We start from the raw sequence: 18,809 nt of genomic DNA, 5'->3' as shown, positions 1-18,809 counted from the left end.
CGCGGGCCGACATCTGCTGGTCGCGGGGATTTCCGAACAATTCTGGTCACATATTTGAGTTTGAGACATCCAGTGAAACAAAAGAATCAGTAGTCCACTGTTGCAGGAATAAAATCCCGCCCTATTTGTCGCTTTTCTGCCTTAACCGCTCTTTGCGGGCTGCAGCCTACCCTTATTGTGGGTGGTAGTGGCTGAGAACACCACTTGGCCCTGAGTCCCCTGACAAAGATTCCTTATGTGAAAGTGCTTTGGGACTGCGACTGGCTGAGACCTGAGTCCAGTTGTAGTGGCAGAAGACGAGATTCAAGACTGCAGCAAGAATCCAGAGAAGTATCGAATATGCCCGAGTAAAACGGCGTGGGAATTCAGAACGGTGTTTCCAAAATTGTACCTGCAAAGAGTGGGTTTGGGGGAACATATGTGATTGTAAAAGTTTGTAACTTTTTCGAAAATATAGAGCGGGAGAAGATTCTAAAAGTGATGTTTTTAGTCCTATACGATAACCGTGCATTGTATAACAGGCAGCTCATAAAAGCAAAATTATTACCGTTCCTTCAATCTGATCCCAACAAACTTCATCTAGAAGCTTTTCACTTCCTTTAGAACAGTATATCAACTCAAATCACGCGCCCCTTGACCTGCTTGAGATCTTTTATCTTGATATCCCTCCACATCGCAGCACATCCCCAAGCAACTACCAGCATACAAACACTGGTGATTAACATGTACTGCTGCGCATCTCCATAGGCGCGAGCAATGGCATTTCGAGTCGGGCTTCCCCATTCATACGACAGCTGGGCCGTTATATCCGAATAAACCTTCGCCACACTCACCTCCGGCGGCATATATCTGGCCAATGCCTTTGGGAATTCACCGGTCCAGATAGCAGCAGACACAGTCGATCCAATTGCACTGCCAATACTACCAAATAGATTGAGCATGGCCAGTATAACAGCGATATGCTGGTGATCTGAAGGCGCCATCATAGCAAGCTCGCCGCAGATAACAGTGGTTCCACCAGCGAAGGCAACAAAGATTTGAGTCATGCAAATATACCCAATGCCCGCATCGGGCTGGCGGAACTTTATCATCAGCCCAACACCCAATATCATAAGTGGATAAGAGAAATAAACGGCTAGCCATTTGAATCGACCAGTCCATCGGATCAGGAAGCCGACCAGGAGACAAAACAGGCAGGATCCGACTCTGTATATTGCCGAGACATAGCTGGCTTCTGTCACATTCAGACCCCACACAACCTGGAGCATTGATGAGAAATAACTACCCCAGACCATCGAATTGAAAAACTCGAAGACGAACATGAGCCCACCAAAGAAGACGGTTCGGTCCATCAATAGCTTAAATGGAATGAAGGTCACCGGGGCCCAGAATCGTTCGTAGATAGCGAAAGTGATGAGCAAAAGTCCTCCAAAAACGATCATGCAAATAATCATGGCGGAGCGCCATTGATCCTTTTGATATGACCAGAGACTAAACGGAAGAAGGAACAAAGCCATTCCGCCCGCTAGAAGGATGATCCCAACCAAGTCGACCTCAACGCAGTATTGCTTTACTGTTGCCAAGGTGAGCGGACCATGGCTTGGTGAGAGCAATCCCATCTTCTTGGCCTTTTTCTGATTCCAGAAGAACAATAGACACAGAGGCGCCACCACAATCGGAACGCAGATGGTGAAGATTCCAAATCCCCATCGCCAGCCAGGCCCTTCGAGGACACTCTGGGAAATTGGTCCTCCAATCCAAGTGGTTATTATGTATGGCGATGTTGCAAACGACAACATGAGGGCTCGGTTTTTCAACGCGGAGGTGTCTGAGATGAAAACTGTCAAACAATAGCTGACTCCTTGAGATCTAGATTTATCGCATATTAGTCAATCTGTTGTAGATATATTGGAAAGACTCAGTATGGTTATCATACCCCACGGAAGAGAAAACCTGTGCAGCCGCGTAGGTTTGAACGTTGTCGCAGGCCGCCATCATGATGAATCCCACAACCCAGATGATCATCGTCAAAGTCATACCCTGAGGCCGACCCCATGAGTCTAGTAGCTTTGCCAGAGGGATATAACTCAATCCTCCAATGATATTGGCCATAATACTCGTGGCAGCAGTCAAAGAATGGAGCATAAAGGCACTGGTCACGTAGGGGTTGAGAGAACGGATGACGACCTCCTGGATGGAGGTAACAAAATAAATAAACCAAATGCTTCACACAAGAAAGGTAAGTGGCCTGAACAACTGAAACGATTGCACCATGAAGAGACTCTCACATCACATAAGCCAGGATCAAATGACACTTGGTCCACACGGCTGCCGTAGCCTGGACTGCCTTCACACCAGCCTGAGCCTCTCGATCGAGACACTCTTGATCCAATTTTCCATGATCATCAACCTTATCTCTCGTTGTGTGGGATATATCTGGCTCTTTCTCGGAAGGAAGGGGTATGTCAGGGCCAATATTGCGAGCGACAGCCTTGTCAGTCGATGTCATAGCGAGAGAATTTGACTCGGATATTGCAAAATTGAATAAGGAGTACCGATCAGTGTGATATATATGTTTTGAACCACCTACCCCGGTGTGCATTAGCCGATATCGGTAGTATCGAAGATTCTGCGCAGCCAATGAGTATTTTGACTTGACCACATAATTCTGCTGTAAGTAATCATTCCCGTTTCCACTAGGGAGGTTAGCTGGGGCCGGCCCCCTTGGCGTACCTTAGCAATTTCAGAAGCTCCATAACGATTCCGAGGGCCTGCTCGATCTGATTAATCCTGTGCTCAGGCTCGATTCTTATGATTCCACCCCGGAGCGTGTTCATCGTCACATTTCAAGATCACTTTCCTCGGCCTTTTTCATATTTTAGAAGTCTCAGCGATTGTTGAGGGTGACACTTTTCTTCTTATCTTCGTTGGGTTTATGTACATGAATGGATAGTAGTGGTATTTTCGTGTACTGGCTTTACGGTATAATAAAACAGATCTTCAAAGTTACGGGTATTTGAGCATTAAACTGTTTCCCGGAGTATTCTGTACTCTGCCCTATCAATGATTCCGCTTATTGCGCTTGATGGTTAGTATCCAAGGCACACTTAATTTTTTTTCTTTCGGATGGTGATTTCGTATTTGAGCTGGTGTCAATTTCACGTTCCGAAAGCCGCAAGGCTGGCTCAGCAACTCTCGATATTTCAACACATAGGATAAAATGACACCCAAAGAACAGCATTTGATAGTCTTGATATATAAATGAGCTATTTCACGCCTCAGCTAAAGCTTGGATTGGCCATAGTTGACTAATGAGCCCAAGTTGCTATCCGAAACCGGCGTGTACTAGACTAAGAAGCATTTCGTTCGGCGACTTGTTGATTCACATCTCTCAGGTGTCCCGCACTCATGAAGACCAAGGGTATTATGATGACTTTATGTTCTTTTCCCACAGTGAAAAGAAAGTTCACATCTTAGATATCATGAACCTTAACACCATTTCATGCTTTCCATATACTCCAAACATTAGATCCTTTTAGGCCCCCACTGCATTCCGTTTAACTGAGCCAAAGTCAGGTGCGAGATACAGTGACTCTCTTTTCTGTTATCTGACAGAAAAGATTCGGCTCAAATTCATTTGTGCTGTGGTATCTCGAATCCCTCATACCACACTCCGAAAGCTTTATTATTAACTAGTCACCCATATATCGTTTACTCCCTGCTCCCAGCCGGAGCTTTGGGCCAACTCCTAGCACTGGGAGCGAATGTCAAATCTAAGTCCCCCATTTGATACCGTCTCTGCGTCAGATGGTACGTAACATAACCAGAAACAAAAGCCTCAATCGCGTTCGAAATCCCAATATGAGCCTTTCCGAGCGTTCGCAAAGTCCGAATCAGGTCGCTTGTATCATCACAAAGCTTTTTCAGAGACTCGATATGAGTCACGCCTTTACACCTAGCCGAGTTCGCGACAAAATTGAAGCGGTCTTGCTCGACCATCTCTTTATAAAACGACATGATGTCATTGATCCAGTTAAACCCCCATGTCAAATATGGTATCAGGGGTAGGCAGTATTGGAGGCATTCGGCTTCGGAAAATTGTGTCGTCGGGAACAACATGAAAGAGTAGGCTTCGGCTACGCCAACTTTCAGGCGAAAATAGCTCGGAAATAGGTGTGCTTCCGCGGGAAACTGGATATTCTCGCTTTCAGCTTCAGCGTAACATGCGCTGATGAACTGTAATGAATCCTTGATAATCATGTCGCCGGCAAATTGACCAAATATAGAATGGAAGGAGCTTAAGAACTTTCCCATGCTTTCGAGAACCGGACTTCCTTGAGGCTGTCGAGTCAGAAGGCAGATATTGAATTGCTTGAGGTGATGCCTGAAGTCGAGGTCATGGGCAAAATCGTCAATGATGAGACAGTAAGTAGTGAATACTGCCACTGTGCATTGTATGTTGAAGGGTGTCTTTTGGAAAGTGGTGGTTGCAATTCCAACGCTGGGCTTGATCTGAGGCTCTATCTTTGAAATAAATTCCTCTGGGAATCCGTTATGCTTGAAATGCAGCTTGACTTCGTCTTCGACTGCAGGATGTAGTTTCAGAGGAGGAAACTCATAACCAATATTCAGAAGAAATGACTGCAAGGTTCCAGAAACCTCCGCCTTAATGTCAGAACTAACGGCAATGACCATTTTAGGATATGGAAAAAGTACGGGAGAAAAAAGGGGTGACTGTGAGTACAACACCAATACACATCTATATATACGTGTACAAAAAAAGTGATGAACTTGTTTAACGCATGATAGATTCCGAAATATGTTAAAAATCACCTAAAGTTGATAGAGCGAATTCGACATCCCACGGTACACCCCAAGGCTATACAAGTTGACATAACACGGTGGCTGAATATATCAGGAAGTGATCGGAATGATTCCCACTATTCCATAGTCACACAAAGTTAAGATATGACGGGGATATCCTATACTACGGATGTTTCCCTTGCTGCCGGAATTCAAGGTGTATGGATACCTTCTTTACTTCGTAGATAGTTAATCTTGATTATTTTATGCTCGAATGAACTAATGGACCTGCGCATGAAAAATTAAGGCATCGAAATCGTTCACGTGGTCGGCGGCTCAACTTGATTTTCAGCCAATCAGAGGCCAGGAAATCCCTTGAGATTTTCCAACAGCGGCTCTGCCACATTTAAAGTTTATCAAACCCATAACTCAATATTTGATCTCTGAGAACGCACTCAGGGAAAATGCACGACCAAGACATAGAAAAGAACCCAGAGAAACAGAGCAATGTCGAGTCACACCAATTGCAACCGCAGCCAGATTTGCAGCGAAGGCTCAAAAGCCGGCATCTACAGATGATCGCAATGGGTAAGAACACTCCAAGTTATCAAAGTTTCGTTCCTATTCTCATGCTCATTGTTTTCAAGGAGGTGCTATAGGCACTGGTCTATTCATCGGTAGTGGAAGTGCCATTGCTACTTCAGGCCCCGTCGGCGCCCTGATTGCATTCACCTTCATTGGATCAATCGTGTATTCAGTCATGATAGCCTTGGGCGAGGTAGCCACCTACCTACCGATCCCAGGAGCATTTGCAACCTATGCGACACGCTTGGTCGATCCCAGCTTAGGCTTTGCAATGGGCTGGATCTACTGGTTTTCCTGGGCCTCGACATTTGCCCTTGAATTGACTGCCACCGGCCTGATCATTCAATATTGGGATGACAAAATCCCAATGGCAATCTTCATTGCTGTGTTTTGGGTGGTCATCATCATTTTGAACATGTTTCCCGTGAGTTGCTACGGTGAAATCGAGTTCTGGCTTTCAAGTATCAAAATCATCACTGTCGTCGGGTTTATGATATTCGCCATCTGCATCAATGCTGGTGCTGGAAGAGAGGGCTATCTGGGATTCAGATACTGGGTGCATCCTGGCCCCTTCCGCACTTATCTGATCGAGGATCCTGCAAAAGACGCCGTGGCTAAGTTCGTCGGATTTTGGGCCATTTTAATCAAAGCTGGGTTCTCATACCAGGGTACTGAGCTTGTCGGTATCGCGGCGGGTGAAACGAAAAACCCTCGCAAGAATATTCCCTCTGCCATTCGGAAGACCTTCTTCCGGATCGTGTTTTTCTTTGTCTTTACGATTTTCTTCGTCGGTATCGTCGTGCCGTCCAACGACGAGCGCCTTACTTCCGATGCCACAAATGCAGATGCGTCCCCCTTTGTCATCGCCGCGAGACGCGCCGGTGTCAACGTCCTACCGAGTATCATCAACGCAGTCCTGCTCACTGTGGTCCTATCCGCTGCCAATTCAAACGTTTATAGCGGCAGTCGGATTCTAGTCGGGTTGGCTCACGAGGGGTTCGCTCCTCGTTTCTTCTTGAAAACAACCAAACACGGCGTTCCATATTTGAGCGTTGGGTTTACAGCTCTTTTTGGCCTGTTAGGCTTCCTCAATGTGTCAAATGATGGAGCCACTGTTTTCAACTGGTTGATTCAGATTGCTGGCTTGGCGGGTTTCATTACCTGGGCATCGCTGAATATTTGCCATCTAGCATTCATGAGAGCTTTGGCTGCGCAGGGTGTTCCACGCGACAGTCTTCCATATAAGGCTCCCTGGCAGCCCTTTTTCTCGTGGTATGGCTTGTTCTTCAACATGCTCATTATCATCACTCAGGGCTTCACTGCTTTCATTCCAGATTTCAGTGTTACCGACTTCTTTATCAACTACCTGAGTCTGATACTGTTTGCGGTGCTATACATTGGGCATAAGGTTGCTTATCGCCCGATGTTTGTGGATCCTGCCGAGGCTGATATCGACACTGGACGATGTGAGGAGTGAGCTTCCAGTGAAAAATTTATGTACATTAGACCATTCTACTTAATTCCACTCAAAATTTCATAATAAATAAGATATAGAGCCATAGAATATATCAATTAAATGTAGGTCATATACGGAAGCCAACGATATAAAATTAATCTGTCATGGATAACCTAGTGGAAGGCTCACCGCCATGCCAGTTACCCTGCTTCGGCCGCCAAGGCCAGCAGGAAAGGTGCCTGGTACGAATCCTGGGGTTGGCATTTTCACTCGTGCGAGTAATCCACGACGCTGGAGGCCATTAAGCAATGGAAATGACACTTGAGGGAAGCAATTCTGCAGAGACATTTCCACCCTGGGATGGCGTCGCCAGATTACACCGTCCTGTTACAGGGACATTGGCAATTTGGTGTGACAACCACTTTTTTGCTTTTTCTTTTTTTCTTGTGCTTACTTCCTTTTCCTCCTTGGTGTCTGTTATTTTAGCCTTCATTGTTAGCCAGAAATATGAGTAGCCGTTATGGACAGCTCCAATCCGTATCATGATTTCACTCCGATGGTGTAACCATTTGTTCAAATTATTTTCCTTCTTACTCACCTTATGAACAGAAGTTTACGCTTTCTTCGTCAAAATCATACTGCATCCATGTGTCTCAAGCCGATCAAGGGGACAATCTTGTATCATGAAATGCGTATGCGTTGACACCTGATATAAACAGCTGTTAGCAATGGCATGCTGGGAAGCTCTATTTCGAGATCTTTAATCCTTCTCCTGTGATCCTGTGATGTTAGAAAGGTTGACCGTCACAATTACGCTACATAGCAAAAAGTCACTCCCTATCCATTCCAGCTCAGTTTGGAAATGAATAAGCCAGCTCTGCTATATTTAATATTGAGATTTACTGGAAAAATTAGTATCGGGGTATCAAAGTAATTGGTCAAGCAATGCCCGGGCGCTGCTCTCAGCCATAACGCCGATGTCAATGCGTCGTTTCCCCGTTGCAAGGGAAGCTCGCCGCGTGTGGAGGTCTTTCCCAACATCCTCGACCCGTTTCTCGTACGGGGATATATCGATCCCTGGCACGGTCTCGCGCAGGAACTCTGTTACCCCACCTACAACGTCGACGAAATTAGAGGCGGGGGCGGGAACGGGACTTTGTTGTTGATTCTCAGGTGCAATATCGGCAGAGGCTCCACGGATTCTAACAAAAGAGTATCGTAGTAAGACATCGCTTTCGTCGCTTAAACTGCGGCCTCGTTGGTCCAGAAGAATCACCCAGCTGCCGGGCTGTATATACCTGACTCTGACTTTGATTCTTGACTGATCATTTGCTGCGAGGTGATTTCCAAAGAATCCGGCGGGAATGGGGCTCGCAGCGAACTGTCCTGACGATGGGAATGGCGGCGGCGATTTTTCGTTCTCGGTGGTGGTAGTAGTGGTAATCGGTGACGAGGCTTCGTATGCGAATCGCAAGATGGCCTTGTCAGAACCCGACCCCACGGAATGGAGGTATGATAGAAATCGGACTGCAAAGCGCTCAGCGTCCAGAAGAGTGTTGCTCATATCGTAGTAGCGACTATAGCTGTGGCTGTTTTGGTATTGTTGAAGGTGGTGATCTGCATCTGCGACATCTTCGCGCTGATAACCCCGAAACGTGAACATATGCATTACGGGAAAGACTTGGATATCAGGGGAAGTGAAAGTGACACTAGCAGTGGAGGGCCATGTGAACCTGTGGTTGCACAAGGGTGTAGAAAAGGCGCAAGTCGGATAGATGGTTTTGTCGCGGAGCCACCCCAAGTCTCCTGATGACCTCCCCCGAAGCAGCAGCTGCGTGTAAAAACGGGCGGAGGCGTCATCGCTGTCCCTTTCCGGTCCCTGTAAGAAATAGAGCTGGTTGAGGGTCGTAGACTGCCCCAGAACCGCTGCTAGATCACCGAGGTCTCCCTCATCTCCCTCCAGCTTGAATTCATCGACGCAGAGGCTGAGCGCAGACGCGTTTCGAAGCTCATCGGATGCAACAGCGGCAGCGATCACTCCGGGTGCCAGGTTTTTAAACGCGACCCAGTTGAGGTGCGTACATCCAGCGTACGCAACACGCAGAATATGACTCGAGGCCTCGGAGAACGGGCCTAGGCTATCGGGCACCTCTTCGAGCCGCCGCCGCAGCTGCTCGCGGAACTCAGCGAGCTTTTGGAATTTGCCGATTGTCTCCTCGTCGAGGTGGAGACCGGGTTCTTGTGTGAGAATAAGCAGATTATCGATAGCGCGGTCCAAGGGTGATTTTTGCGGCACTTCATATGGCATGGTCGAGCGCGAGGCTGCTATTGTCGATGCTCGTGACGTGGTCAAGCGCGAGGCTATTGTAAGCGATGCCTCTTTGGCGCGGGTGGTGGGCTTTGAAGGCCAGAAGTCTGTTTCATACGTGAGCAAATTCAGTAGATATGTGTAAGCATGGGGAAGCGCGAGTAGTTCACGGACAGTTGGAAATGCTTGAGATGACACCTTGCGAAAATACTGTAGCCGGATTTTCAATTTCATTCTTGATTTCAAGCTCCGGCGGCCAAATATCTACCATTTCCACGTCAGCACATACACATCGCCCTAATCTCACAGGCAGACAATTGGCGTGGAAACAGACGTACAGTCCAAGGCTGCAGCATCAACAAGCGGTCTATCCTCCAGTCTAAGGCTATTGGGATAATCTTCCAAGTCGGCACAATGTGTGTACTTGCGTAGCCACTGAAGAATAGACAACGGCGCTCGAGGCCGCGGGCTGAAAAGTACGACGTCAGGCTCCTTCTCCGGCGGGCGGTCTTCGACATAATCCCAGCCCACAGTCTCGCCGCGGTACCAAACGTCTGCCATATAACGCACAGGGAAGCCAACAATGCCATACTTAACGCCGCTGTCAAAATCGGAGATATCGAGGACGACAAGGCCATACTCGGCGCAGTCGCCACGGAACACAGTGGAAAGCGGTTGGAGCTGAACGTCGCCTGGGCGCATGCTGTTGCGGTTGGTGACATTGGTATCGCCGTGGCCATCGTCACGTAATAACCCCAGCAAAAGGCACGTCGTCGTAAAGGGGAACTCGCTAAGGGCGTCATCATGCCACGGCAGCTCAGGCTGTAGTTGCCCTTTCCCCCTCAAGTGGCAGCTACCAGGCATAACAAAAGGGGGCTGTGGCGAGTCTGGAACGCTGGGTCGCTCACTACTCTTAGCCTCGGTACGCCCCAGAGACCGACGATACCAGCTCTGCGCGAGCGCCCTTTCCGCCTCAAGCGGCCCGCGGTTCGCGGGATCCGAGAGGATGTCGATCAGCGTTAGTATGTCTGTCACGACATGCCTCATACGCGCCAGATCTGACAAATAGACGTCGCTGTCGTTGCCCTGACGATAGGCCACGGCTAGGGAGCGGCTGGTGCCATGGGGGCCAACATTAGCGACGACAGCGAAGAGGTAGGAACGGGGGTATTTTGAAGTGAGACACGTGTATCCAAACATAATTATATTATCTATAAGAGAGGGCGATTGACATTGACAAGTAAATGCGAAAGAACTCCAGACACGAAGCACACAGCTAGGGGATGAGGGGGAAATGATAACAGCCTAACGTTTAGTAGACCGCGCCAAAACCCGCCAACCCGCAAATGGGTTGGGTTTCGGGTAGACTATTTAACCCGCAATGAGGTAGGTTAGGGCCTTCCTGTTGGACTTGGGTCAGGCGAGGACCTTATAGAAGTGACGTAGTCAGCCCAAGAGAAAAAAAGAGAGAAAAGGGAAGACGAAGAGCAGAGGAGGGCTGCTCAAGAAGGAAAGACGGGGGAGGGGATTTCGTACTTTTCAAACTCGCGCAGGAATACTGGGGTGGTATTTAGTGAATGTTCAGGGGAATGTGGCAGGTACTAATTCTCTGGGATATGAAGATATCAATATGTTGGGACGCAGCGGGCTTGATCCTGGCTGCTACTAGCGGGCAAGGATATAAGACTGTCGTGCTGATCAAGGGTGTTGTGAGGTTTGGTGCTGGATCTCAGCGCTGCGCCTGACGGTGAGCCTGTATCTTTATACAACTAAGACCGCCGGCGTCAGGCGAACAGGCGATATGGTCGAAAGTTGTCCCGGGCAGCCCAATTGGTCAATATCGTTCTTTGCTGCCTGGTCACAGGGTAATCTTGATGGAAATCAGCACTCACTTTCCAGGTCAAGATCTATCCAACCAATGGGCCTTTGAATTGAGTCATGGAGCACAGTCAGTGAGGTCTTACCTGTTACCGCTATTATCCACGAAGGCAAACAGGAAACTCTCATATCTGACTGGAATAGGATTCCCGCTCGCAAGGGCATGGCAAGACTGAACTCATTGATTTAATGTCGAAAATACAAAGACACGGTCCAGAACTCCATTCTCACAGGACAATGGTGCTCTGGACCGGCCAGACCTCGGAGTAGGGGAACAAGCGTTGTTCAAACAGTATCAATCGATTGGACATCCAGGGAGCTTAATTAGATTTAGGAAACTTGTGGGGTGTGGAAATCTAGTTTCTAACACAGCAAATCATGGTGCCACTACGGAGATAGTCTCAGGTAGAGGCCGAGCGGAGCTGTCGAGGCTCATGGCCTGCTTCCTCTTCCAAAGTTGCCACAGTCATTAATCGCTCTAGTGACATGGGGATTCCTTCGCTCTCTTTTTGTGACTAATAATGGATTCTGGAGCCGGGACTTCCAGATGACAGGCACTCAGAGAACAGAGAAGCTCGAGACCCTCGACCCAAAATGGCTTGTACGAAAATCTACTCCGTAAGGAGTACTCTGTATGTACCCGTGTCTTAGCTCAAAGTGGCTGAGCGAGAGAACGAACAGACGACTGTGGCTTTGATTGGTTTGCGGCAACCACGATGGCGCTTCAGTGGTCCGACACATCGAAATTTGTCCGATTGGCGTTGGGCGAGATAATAACATGCAGCAAGGTACTTCGTACGTAGAGAATCCCTCTGGGAGAGGCTAGTGGCCTTGCCCTATACGTACCACCTAGGCAGTACACCTAGACGAAAGCCCTTCGAGATGTTCGCAGTTTCGATGACCATGTAGTTTCTCCTTTCCTAGGCCCCCAGTCGTTCAATGCTTTATAGTCCCCCCAAAAATCAAACTTCTATACAACGAAAGCGAGGAGGACAGAGAATGGGGAATCAAAAGCAAAACGAGAAAGGCATTATCGGTCGTAAATCATGTTGAGGGTTCTATCGAATATGAGTACTCCCTAGAGAATCCCCAAGTTGCAAAAACGTGAGCCGCCCAGACCGATGGCCTAGAACAGCAGTTTTGCCATGTAGAGCTACGCAAGTAGCTCGGTAATCTATGGGAAGCCAGAGATGATTATCTCCAGCAAGACGAATCCATTCGTTTCCGATCAGCAGGCTTTCATCGGGATTCTTCTCTTTGGGACAATTGTCAGGGGCAGCTGGCCGTGCACAGAGTCTAAAGATTCCGCAATTTGTCTTCAGATATTTGCCATCTCCAGAGAAGGCAACTTCGTTGATCAGTTGGCTTTGGCTTTGAATCGTCATTTTCAGCGCACCAGTTGCTGTATCCCAGATTCTGGCAGGATCATTCAATGAGGCCGAAACTAAGGTCTTGCTATCCTGTGAAAAGGCAATTGCCCGGACTGGACCACGATGACCCACGAGGGTTCTTTTGAGTGTACCCGTTGCGACATCCCAGAGCTGGACGGTGCGGTCAGACGAAGCTGACGCTAGCGTCTTGTTGTCTGCTGAGAACGCGGCCCCCCTGACTAGATTCAATTGAGTCTCGATTAGCTGCTGTCGGGCGAGAGTCTCCACATTCCATATCTCTATATCTGTCGACGTTACAGATGCTATCATCTTGCCATCCGGCGAGAAAGTAACTGCCTTGATATCTCCAGTTCCACAAGGCCAAAACTCATTTTGTGGAGCACGATTCGGAATGCTCCATAATAGAATGGCGCGACTAGACAAAACAGATGCCAGTATCTTTCCATCTGGGGAGAAAACGAGTATCCTCGCCAGTAGATCGGGATGGTCTAATGTCTGTTGGAGCACCCCAGTCTTCGGATCCCAGAGCCGGATGGTATGATCCAATGAAGCCGACGCTAACGTACTGCCATCCATTGAGAATGTCACTTCTTTTATCAATCTATGCTTTTCCTGAAGTGCCGAATATGGTGCTTGTGATGTGAAGTAACCATCTGTATCGAACTCTAGGGAGTCTGCCGCCATCTCCCAGAGCCGGACAGTGCCATCATGTGAAGCCGAGGATAATGTTTTGCCATCTGGCGAGAAGGCAATTGCACTCACAGATCCTCTATGCTCTTCGAGCTCTTGGTATGTAGCAGCAGTCTGCACATCCCAAAGCCGGATGGTCTTATCGTAGGAAGCCGAAGCTATCTTTTTTCCATCTGGTGAAAAAGCGACTGCTCTCACTGAACCCGTATGGCCATCAAAATCGTGTTGTAGCTCACCAGTTGCTGTATCCCAGACTAAAACAGTGGTATCCTCAGAGGCCGACGCAATCTTCTTTCCATCTGGCGAAAAACAAATTCCCATCACTGGTTTGTAATGGCGATCGAGTATACGGCACATCACGCCCGTTTTTGCGTCCCATAGCCGAATGGTGCAATCGAATGAAGCCGATGCAAGCATATTACCATCAGGCGAGATAGCAACTGCGGATATCCAACGATGGTGGCCTTGAATTACACTTTGAGGCAAGCCGGTTACTGCATCCCAGAGCCGAACGGTATGATCGGATGAAGCTGACGCGAGCATTTTACCATCTGGGGAGAAAACCACAGAGTTAATTGAATCAGTATGCCCGGGAATCACTCGATAAAGGGCTCCTGTGGTGTTATTCCAAAGTCGGATAGTATTGTCGGAAGATGCCGATGCCAGCATAGTGCTATCCGGCGAGAAAGTAACGGCTCTAACAGATCGTCTGTGACCTACAAGCGTCTGTTGAGTTGCAGCTGTTGCTGCATTCCACAATCGGATGGTGGTGTCATATGAAGCCGAAGCTAGCATCTTACCATCCGGAGAAAAAGCGACTGCTAAAATCCAGTCGCTATGACCCTCGAGCGTTTGGCGGTCCGCACCCCATGGTCCCTTGATGCCGGAAACTGCTTGAATGAAGGGCAGTCTTTCTTCCCACAGGTCTCTTCTGATGTCACTGAGGGTTGGGCTGAATATAAGGGCTGAGGCATATACCTGCAGTGGAGCCCTTTCTATGATCGATCCGTGACTGAGAACAAACCTCTCGGCATCCTTCAGTAATCTGGCAAGCTGAGAGTTCTGGCCCATCCGGAACTAACAAGGATTAGAAGTTATACTAATTGATGATGACAGCAACATACCTGTGCCAAATCTAGAAGCATTCGTATTGATCGAACCCCACCGGAAAGCTGTCCCAATAGGGACAGAGCCTCAAGCCAGCGGAGGATCCGGGTACTCAGGAATTCAAATGTCAACGCCTCTTCGATGAGTTCCCCTTTTTGGTCGGGGCTCTCCTCGTTCGGGAAAGAAAGATGGTCAACCCAGAGAACGCAAGAGTATCTTATTGGGGCTAAAGGGTCCGGATCAGGCGGACTCGTGTCTTTTGGCTTGAGGCCAGAACTGAGGTTCCATGCGTTTTGCTTCAGTATTGAGTAGAGGCTCCTGATCGAGCGCCTACTGATTTCCGTATGCCCTTTTGCAGGACCAGCGGAGTCAAGCCTTGATCTATAACTCGAATCCAAATAATCCTTGGCCGACTGATGGACCAGATAGACCGTGTTTTCCTTGATTGTCAAGAACGAACCACATTTTTGAACAATCGACCGGGGATCTATGCTGGGTGGGATATCGGCAAGTATGGCTAGCTCAGATAAGCTCAAAGGGCGGAACGCAAGATCTACAGCCACCAGGACAGCCTTGCAGTATATTGGATCCCTCAATACGCCTTTTTCAATCCTGTTCATGATGTGGTCATAAACTTTCGACAGACCAGAAGGAATGCTTTGAACGATCTCAAGGGCGTATGCGCCATGCGCAGGATTCAGGCTTTCATATCCAGCGTCGAGTTCTTTGAACATGAGGGCCACCCAAAGAAAGGTGTTTTCAGCCTTCCGACGTACTTCGCGCTCAATTTCTGCCAGAACCAAATCGTCATAGCCCTCTCTGCCTTTCAGAGTAGAAATCCTATATCCTATGTATTCGTTGACAGGATCTTGCAGCCTTTGAGCGTCCAACTCTACCAGCAAACCTGCCAGTTCCGGGATTCTTAACCGGATCGTTGGACGACTGGAAACAAGCCATTTTACTTTGTCTGTGAGAGCAAGGGACTCAGAGATAAGTTGAACCATTTGATTCAATCCCTGTTCACACTCATCCAAAGCGTCGAGAACGAGATACACCGGCGATAAAGTGGGGTCTGTCAACATGCCCTTGAACGCATTTGACAGAGAGATAAATGCCCCATCGCCTTCAAAAAGTGAAGAACCTGCATGCTTGTGCTTGGATCTCAAATGTGATATCAAGTGTGGCTGCTGAACCAGAAGCAACCAGACTAGAGACCTCAGAGCCGCTGTCGCGGTATTAAGTGTTTGATCCGTTCCTTGAAAGAAGAACTGCGCAACGTGGGGTGCCAACTTGGCGGAGTAGCTTGACAGTTCACGTACAACTCCGATCAAGAGCATCGTCTTCCCCGTTCCCGCGTGGCCTTGGATCCACAGCACACGACAGGGTGGCAAAGACCCGCTGTTGCTCCAATTTGTCAAACCGGCAAATTCATCTGTGCTGAGAATCCATCTGTACGCCTCGCCTAGTAATTTGTCCTTGCTTTGCTCGATTTTCTCCATGTCATCTTGTGGGTCCACGATAAAGAGATCTTGGAGACATCGCTCGTCCTTTTCATCCGTCTGCATTGCTTTATTTTGAGCAATCAGCTCTCGAATTTCGTGAGCAATGCCCTGGAGAAGTCCCTCCATCCCCTGGGAGCTCTTGATGAGCTCCGTCAGAGAATACTTTGTATGCTGCTTTCCGTATTGATCCAAGTCCCCCTGCAGGGTTGTTTCGGCATCTGTAACGGCCTTGAGGTCGGCATCCCAATCATCCAAAAACACAAGGTTGCGGAGGAAAACGAGGCCCTGATGTCTATAGTAGGCGCAGACGCTTTTCATCTGGTACAAGAGAAGAGCCTTGTAGAGCGTGATGACTCTATCCTCCAGGTATTGTTTGACTGCTTGGAGGGATTCCCCTCCAACTTCAATGCTGTCATCGCTCAAGAAATCTTCGGTCAGAGCGCAGTACCAGTCCATCCTGGAGATGACATGAACAATGCCAGCAAGATTCGACTTCAGGGCATTCATGGGGTTGGAAAGTATCTGAATTATGATAAGTTGGTGTAATAACAAGTTGCCAGATGCAAATTCTTACTTGCAAGCCCAAACATACACCTGCCCATGGCAAGGCGGCCTGGGGTACACTTTGGACCGCCACGTCGATCATGGTTTTGGCAGAAAGAATGAATTGAGCAACATTGCCCACTGCTGTGGGTAATTCCGATGCTTTGGAGACCTTTTGCCGACCTCTCTCCACTAGTTCTTTCATTACTATCTGTCGATCTTTCTGTCCTTTCCGTTCGGTCGAACCACTGTCGAACGTAGCAATCGCGGGACCGTTGTCTCCAAGCACTCTTTGTAACGTCTCCGAATATCGTCTGACAAGCTTTGCAGTATCGTCATCGCTTTCAAGGGCCTCATAAGCGGTTCCCCAAAGTCTCTGGGACATGGACTGAACAGGTGTTTGTTGCTCAATAGGCTGTACTGTCAATGGTGACTGTTGGGGCGGGGTTTCGGTGGTCGGACTTGGCTGAGATATTCGTTTTGGTGCGCCATCGCATTGGGCAGATTCTCTCGCATTTTTGAGGGTCAAATCGGCTTTCGGCAGGCGTGAATCTTTTGCTGTTGGTTCCTGGGTATTGCTAAAGCGCAGTTCGTGAACGGAAGATTGCTCTGTTGTTTGCGTGAGATTCGGGTTCCCACGTTTGGAGTTTCGATCTGTACGCACCTGAACTCGGTGTGGCTGCGAGCGCTGGTGAGCTGGATTTACGCCCTTTGAAAATCTTTTTCAACCAGTGAGAGCGTTTCTCGACCTTTTTAACAGGCATCACTTCTAATGTTTTGTCGGCTAGTAGGATAGCTCAGTGGGAGAATATGATTTGGTAAGGGATCTTTTTAGACGATCTTCCAAAACGAAGGTGTCTTTGAGGCGTAATTATAGCATGGCGCTATCACTGGCCAGACATGGTACTCAACAAGCTTCAAAGTCAGGAACATATGTTGAATTCTGTACGTTCGTTTAGCCAGGGAAACCAGTTCACCCAAGCAATAACATTGGAAGATGCTAAACGAAGAATTGGGCAGTCCCAAATCCAGACCGACCTAGCGCTTAAAGGTTGTCTTGCATTCGATTCAGCCCCGCCACGTCACAAATGCAAGAGCTGCACGACTACATCTCACATTTGGTGTCCAAATCGAAGAGGCACAGCCAATACTCCGTAGGGGATATGTCCCCACACTTTGAATCAGAGTCTTGTTAGTCAATCAAATCACTCCAGTCTTAGCCAAATCTTTGATAGGGTAGATGAAAAAGGCTATACATAGAAATGTCTTGTGTACGGAGTATGCCCTTTCCGCCTTTTTCCACCGTCGATGAATAGACTAGAAAGGGGGAAAGTAGCTTAACGATATCTAAAAAAAAAAAAAGCTGGGAAGCCCATTGAGAGACCTATTCAAGACTGCTGAAAAGACCCAGAAGAAGGATATTATCAGGCTATATCAGCGGCCGTCTACCCTCATATTCTTCTTCATTAATGATTCACCCTATGTTTATTAATTAATTTAATCCCCGAAGCCTACACCTCTATTGAATTATAGAGTTATTTTGATACGACCAATCGCCGTTCAAGAGGGCACCCCGGAGTGAATGTTCGGTCTGATTCGAACTTGTCGAATGCCTCCAAAGACAGGTCTATGTCGGGGGATAAGGAGAGCAGAACGGCCTATGATGACGCTAAACCTAAAAAGGCAAAACTAACCCGAAACAGCAATTCACAGGTTTACATGAAAAAATCAACAGGAGTATTTCATACATAAAAGATCAAGGCGTCCCCATATGAGTCTCATGCGACGCATACCCCGACGCATTCTGCGCCTGTTCCAGAACCACAGCATAAAATTTCCCTTCTTCTGAGATATCATGATACGGACCTGCAGAGACAACAGCCCTATTTCAATCAGCATATGATTTGATATTCGAAATAGCAGAGAACGACATCACGAGAGAAAAAGCAAAAGGGACCAGAGAAGAGAAGAAAAGAGAACATACCACCCCTTATACTTCGGCTGATTAAAGATATCAGTAAATACCCTCAGCACCCGCAATGGCAACTCCAGAATAGAAGGTAATTCGGGTCCATCGCCACAGATCGGTAACCCCAGTTTGTTGACGGGGAGGTAGATGGTCTCTGCGACATTCTGTGGGTTGCGCGTCTCCTGGAAGATGAGGAGACGGCGCGAGGCATGTGACGACCCTGGTGCAGACGGTGGTCTGGTATTTGCGCTTGCGCTCATACTCATCGCGAAGGCTTTTTGAGTGTGTAGAGAGCGTAATAAGTCTTTGCGGAGACTCGGGTTGGATATTTTTTTTCTTGGGCTTGGACTTTGGAGGGATGGATTGTTCAGTTTGGCTGATTTTCTTTTTTTTTTTTTTTTTGGTTGTTTGTTTTTTTACCCGACGTTTGGGTCGAGTCTTTGGATTCGTTTAGATGCGCGTTTTCTAAGATTTGTTAATATGGGCTTTGTATATTCATCCAGGCTTGCTTACTGTTGACAGTTGGTCGTGACAGGCTCTGCTTATCGTTGGGCGATCAGTGTCCCGATTAGGAGAT

At 48.0% G+C, this 18,809-nt stretch overlaps 6 protein-coding genes across 6 annotated transcripts; 1 reads left to right on the top strand and 5 right to left on the bottom strand.

Annotated features, from left to right (window-relative positions):
- Nucleotides 1-617: 617 nt before the first annotated feature.
- On the bottom strand, nt 618-2,509 carry N7500_008411 (Major facilitator superfamily domain general substrate transporter; the record flags this gene model as incomplete). Its single annotated transcript, XM_056679555.1, has 3 exons — nt 618-1,869; nt 1,937-2,224; nt 2,289-2,509. The coding sequence occupies 3 exons, from the start codon at nt 2,507-2,509 to the stop codon at nt 618-620; spliced, it is 1,761 nt and encodes a 586-aa protein (XP_056529927.1).
- Nucleotides 2,510-3,711: 1,202 nt separating this feature from the next.
- On the bottom strand, nt 3,712-4,695 carry N7500_008410 (uncharacterized protein; the record flags this gene model as incomplete). The annotated part of the gene is made up of 1 exon (XM_056679554.1): nt 3,712-4,695. The coding sequence occupies one exon, from the start codon at nt 4,693-4,695 to the stop codon at nt 3,712-3,714; it is 984 nt and encodes a 327-aa protein (XP_056529926.1).
- A 572-nt stretch (nt 4,696-5,267) lies between these two features.
- N7500_008409 (Amino acid/polyamine transporter I) lies at nt 5,268-6,865 on the top strand (the record flags this gene model as incomplete). Its single annotated transcript, XM_056679553.1, has 2 exons — nt 5,268-5,391; nt 5,451-6,865. The coding sequence occupies 2 exons, from the start codon at nt 5,268-5,270 to the stop codon at nt 6,863-6,865; spliced, it is 1,539 nt and encodes a 512-aa protein (XP_056529925.1).
- Nucleotides 6,866-7,769: 904 nt separating this feature from the next.
- N7500_008408 (uncharacterized protein) lies at nt 7,770-10,352 on the bottom strand (the record flags this gene model as incomplete). The annotated part of the gene is made up of 2 exons (XM_056679552.1): nt 7,770-9,259; nt 9,491-10,352. The coding sequence occupies 2 exons, from the start codon at nt 10,350-10,352 to the stop codon at nt 7,770-7,772; spliced, it is 2,352 nt and encodes a 783-aa protein (XP_056529924.1).
- A 1,736-nt stretch (nt 10,353-12,088) lies between these two features.
- On the bottom strand, nt 12,089-17,027 carry N7500_008407 (NACHT and WD40 domain protein; the record flags this gene model as incomplete). The annotated part of the gene is made up of 4 exons (XM_056679551.1): nt 12,089-14,188; nt 14,236-16,242; nt 16,313-16,872; nt 16,928-17,027. The coding sequence occupies 4 exons, from the start codon at nt 17,025-17,027 to the stop codon at nt 12,089-12,091; spliced, it is 4,767 nt and encodes a 1,588-aa protein (XP_056529923.1).
- Nucleotides 17,028-18,019: 992 nt separating this feature from the next.
- On the bottom strand, nt 18,020-18,498 carry N7500_008406 (uncharacterized protein; the record flags this gene model as incomplete). Its single annotated transcript, XM_056679550.1, has 2 exons — nt 18,020-18,146; nt 18,248-18,498. The coding sequence occupies 2 exons, from the start codon at nt 18,496-18,498 to the stop codon at nt 18,020-18,022; spliced, it is 378 nt and encodes a 125-aa protein (XP_056529922.1).
- Nucleotides 18,499-18,809: the final 311 nt, after the last annotated feature.

Source organism: Penicillium coprophilum (assembly GCF_028826855.1).
Source record: "Penicillium coprophilum strain IBT 35676 chromosome Unknown utg000005l_segment0_segment0, whole genome shotgun sequence".
NCBI classification, from domain to species: Eukaryota; Fungi; Ascomycota; class Eurotiomycetes; order Eurotiales; family Aspergillaceae; genus Penicillium; species Penicillium coprophilum.
Note: the sequence above shows the minus strand (reverse complement) of the source record. Positions and strands in the feature narration are given on the sequence as shown.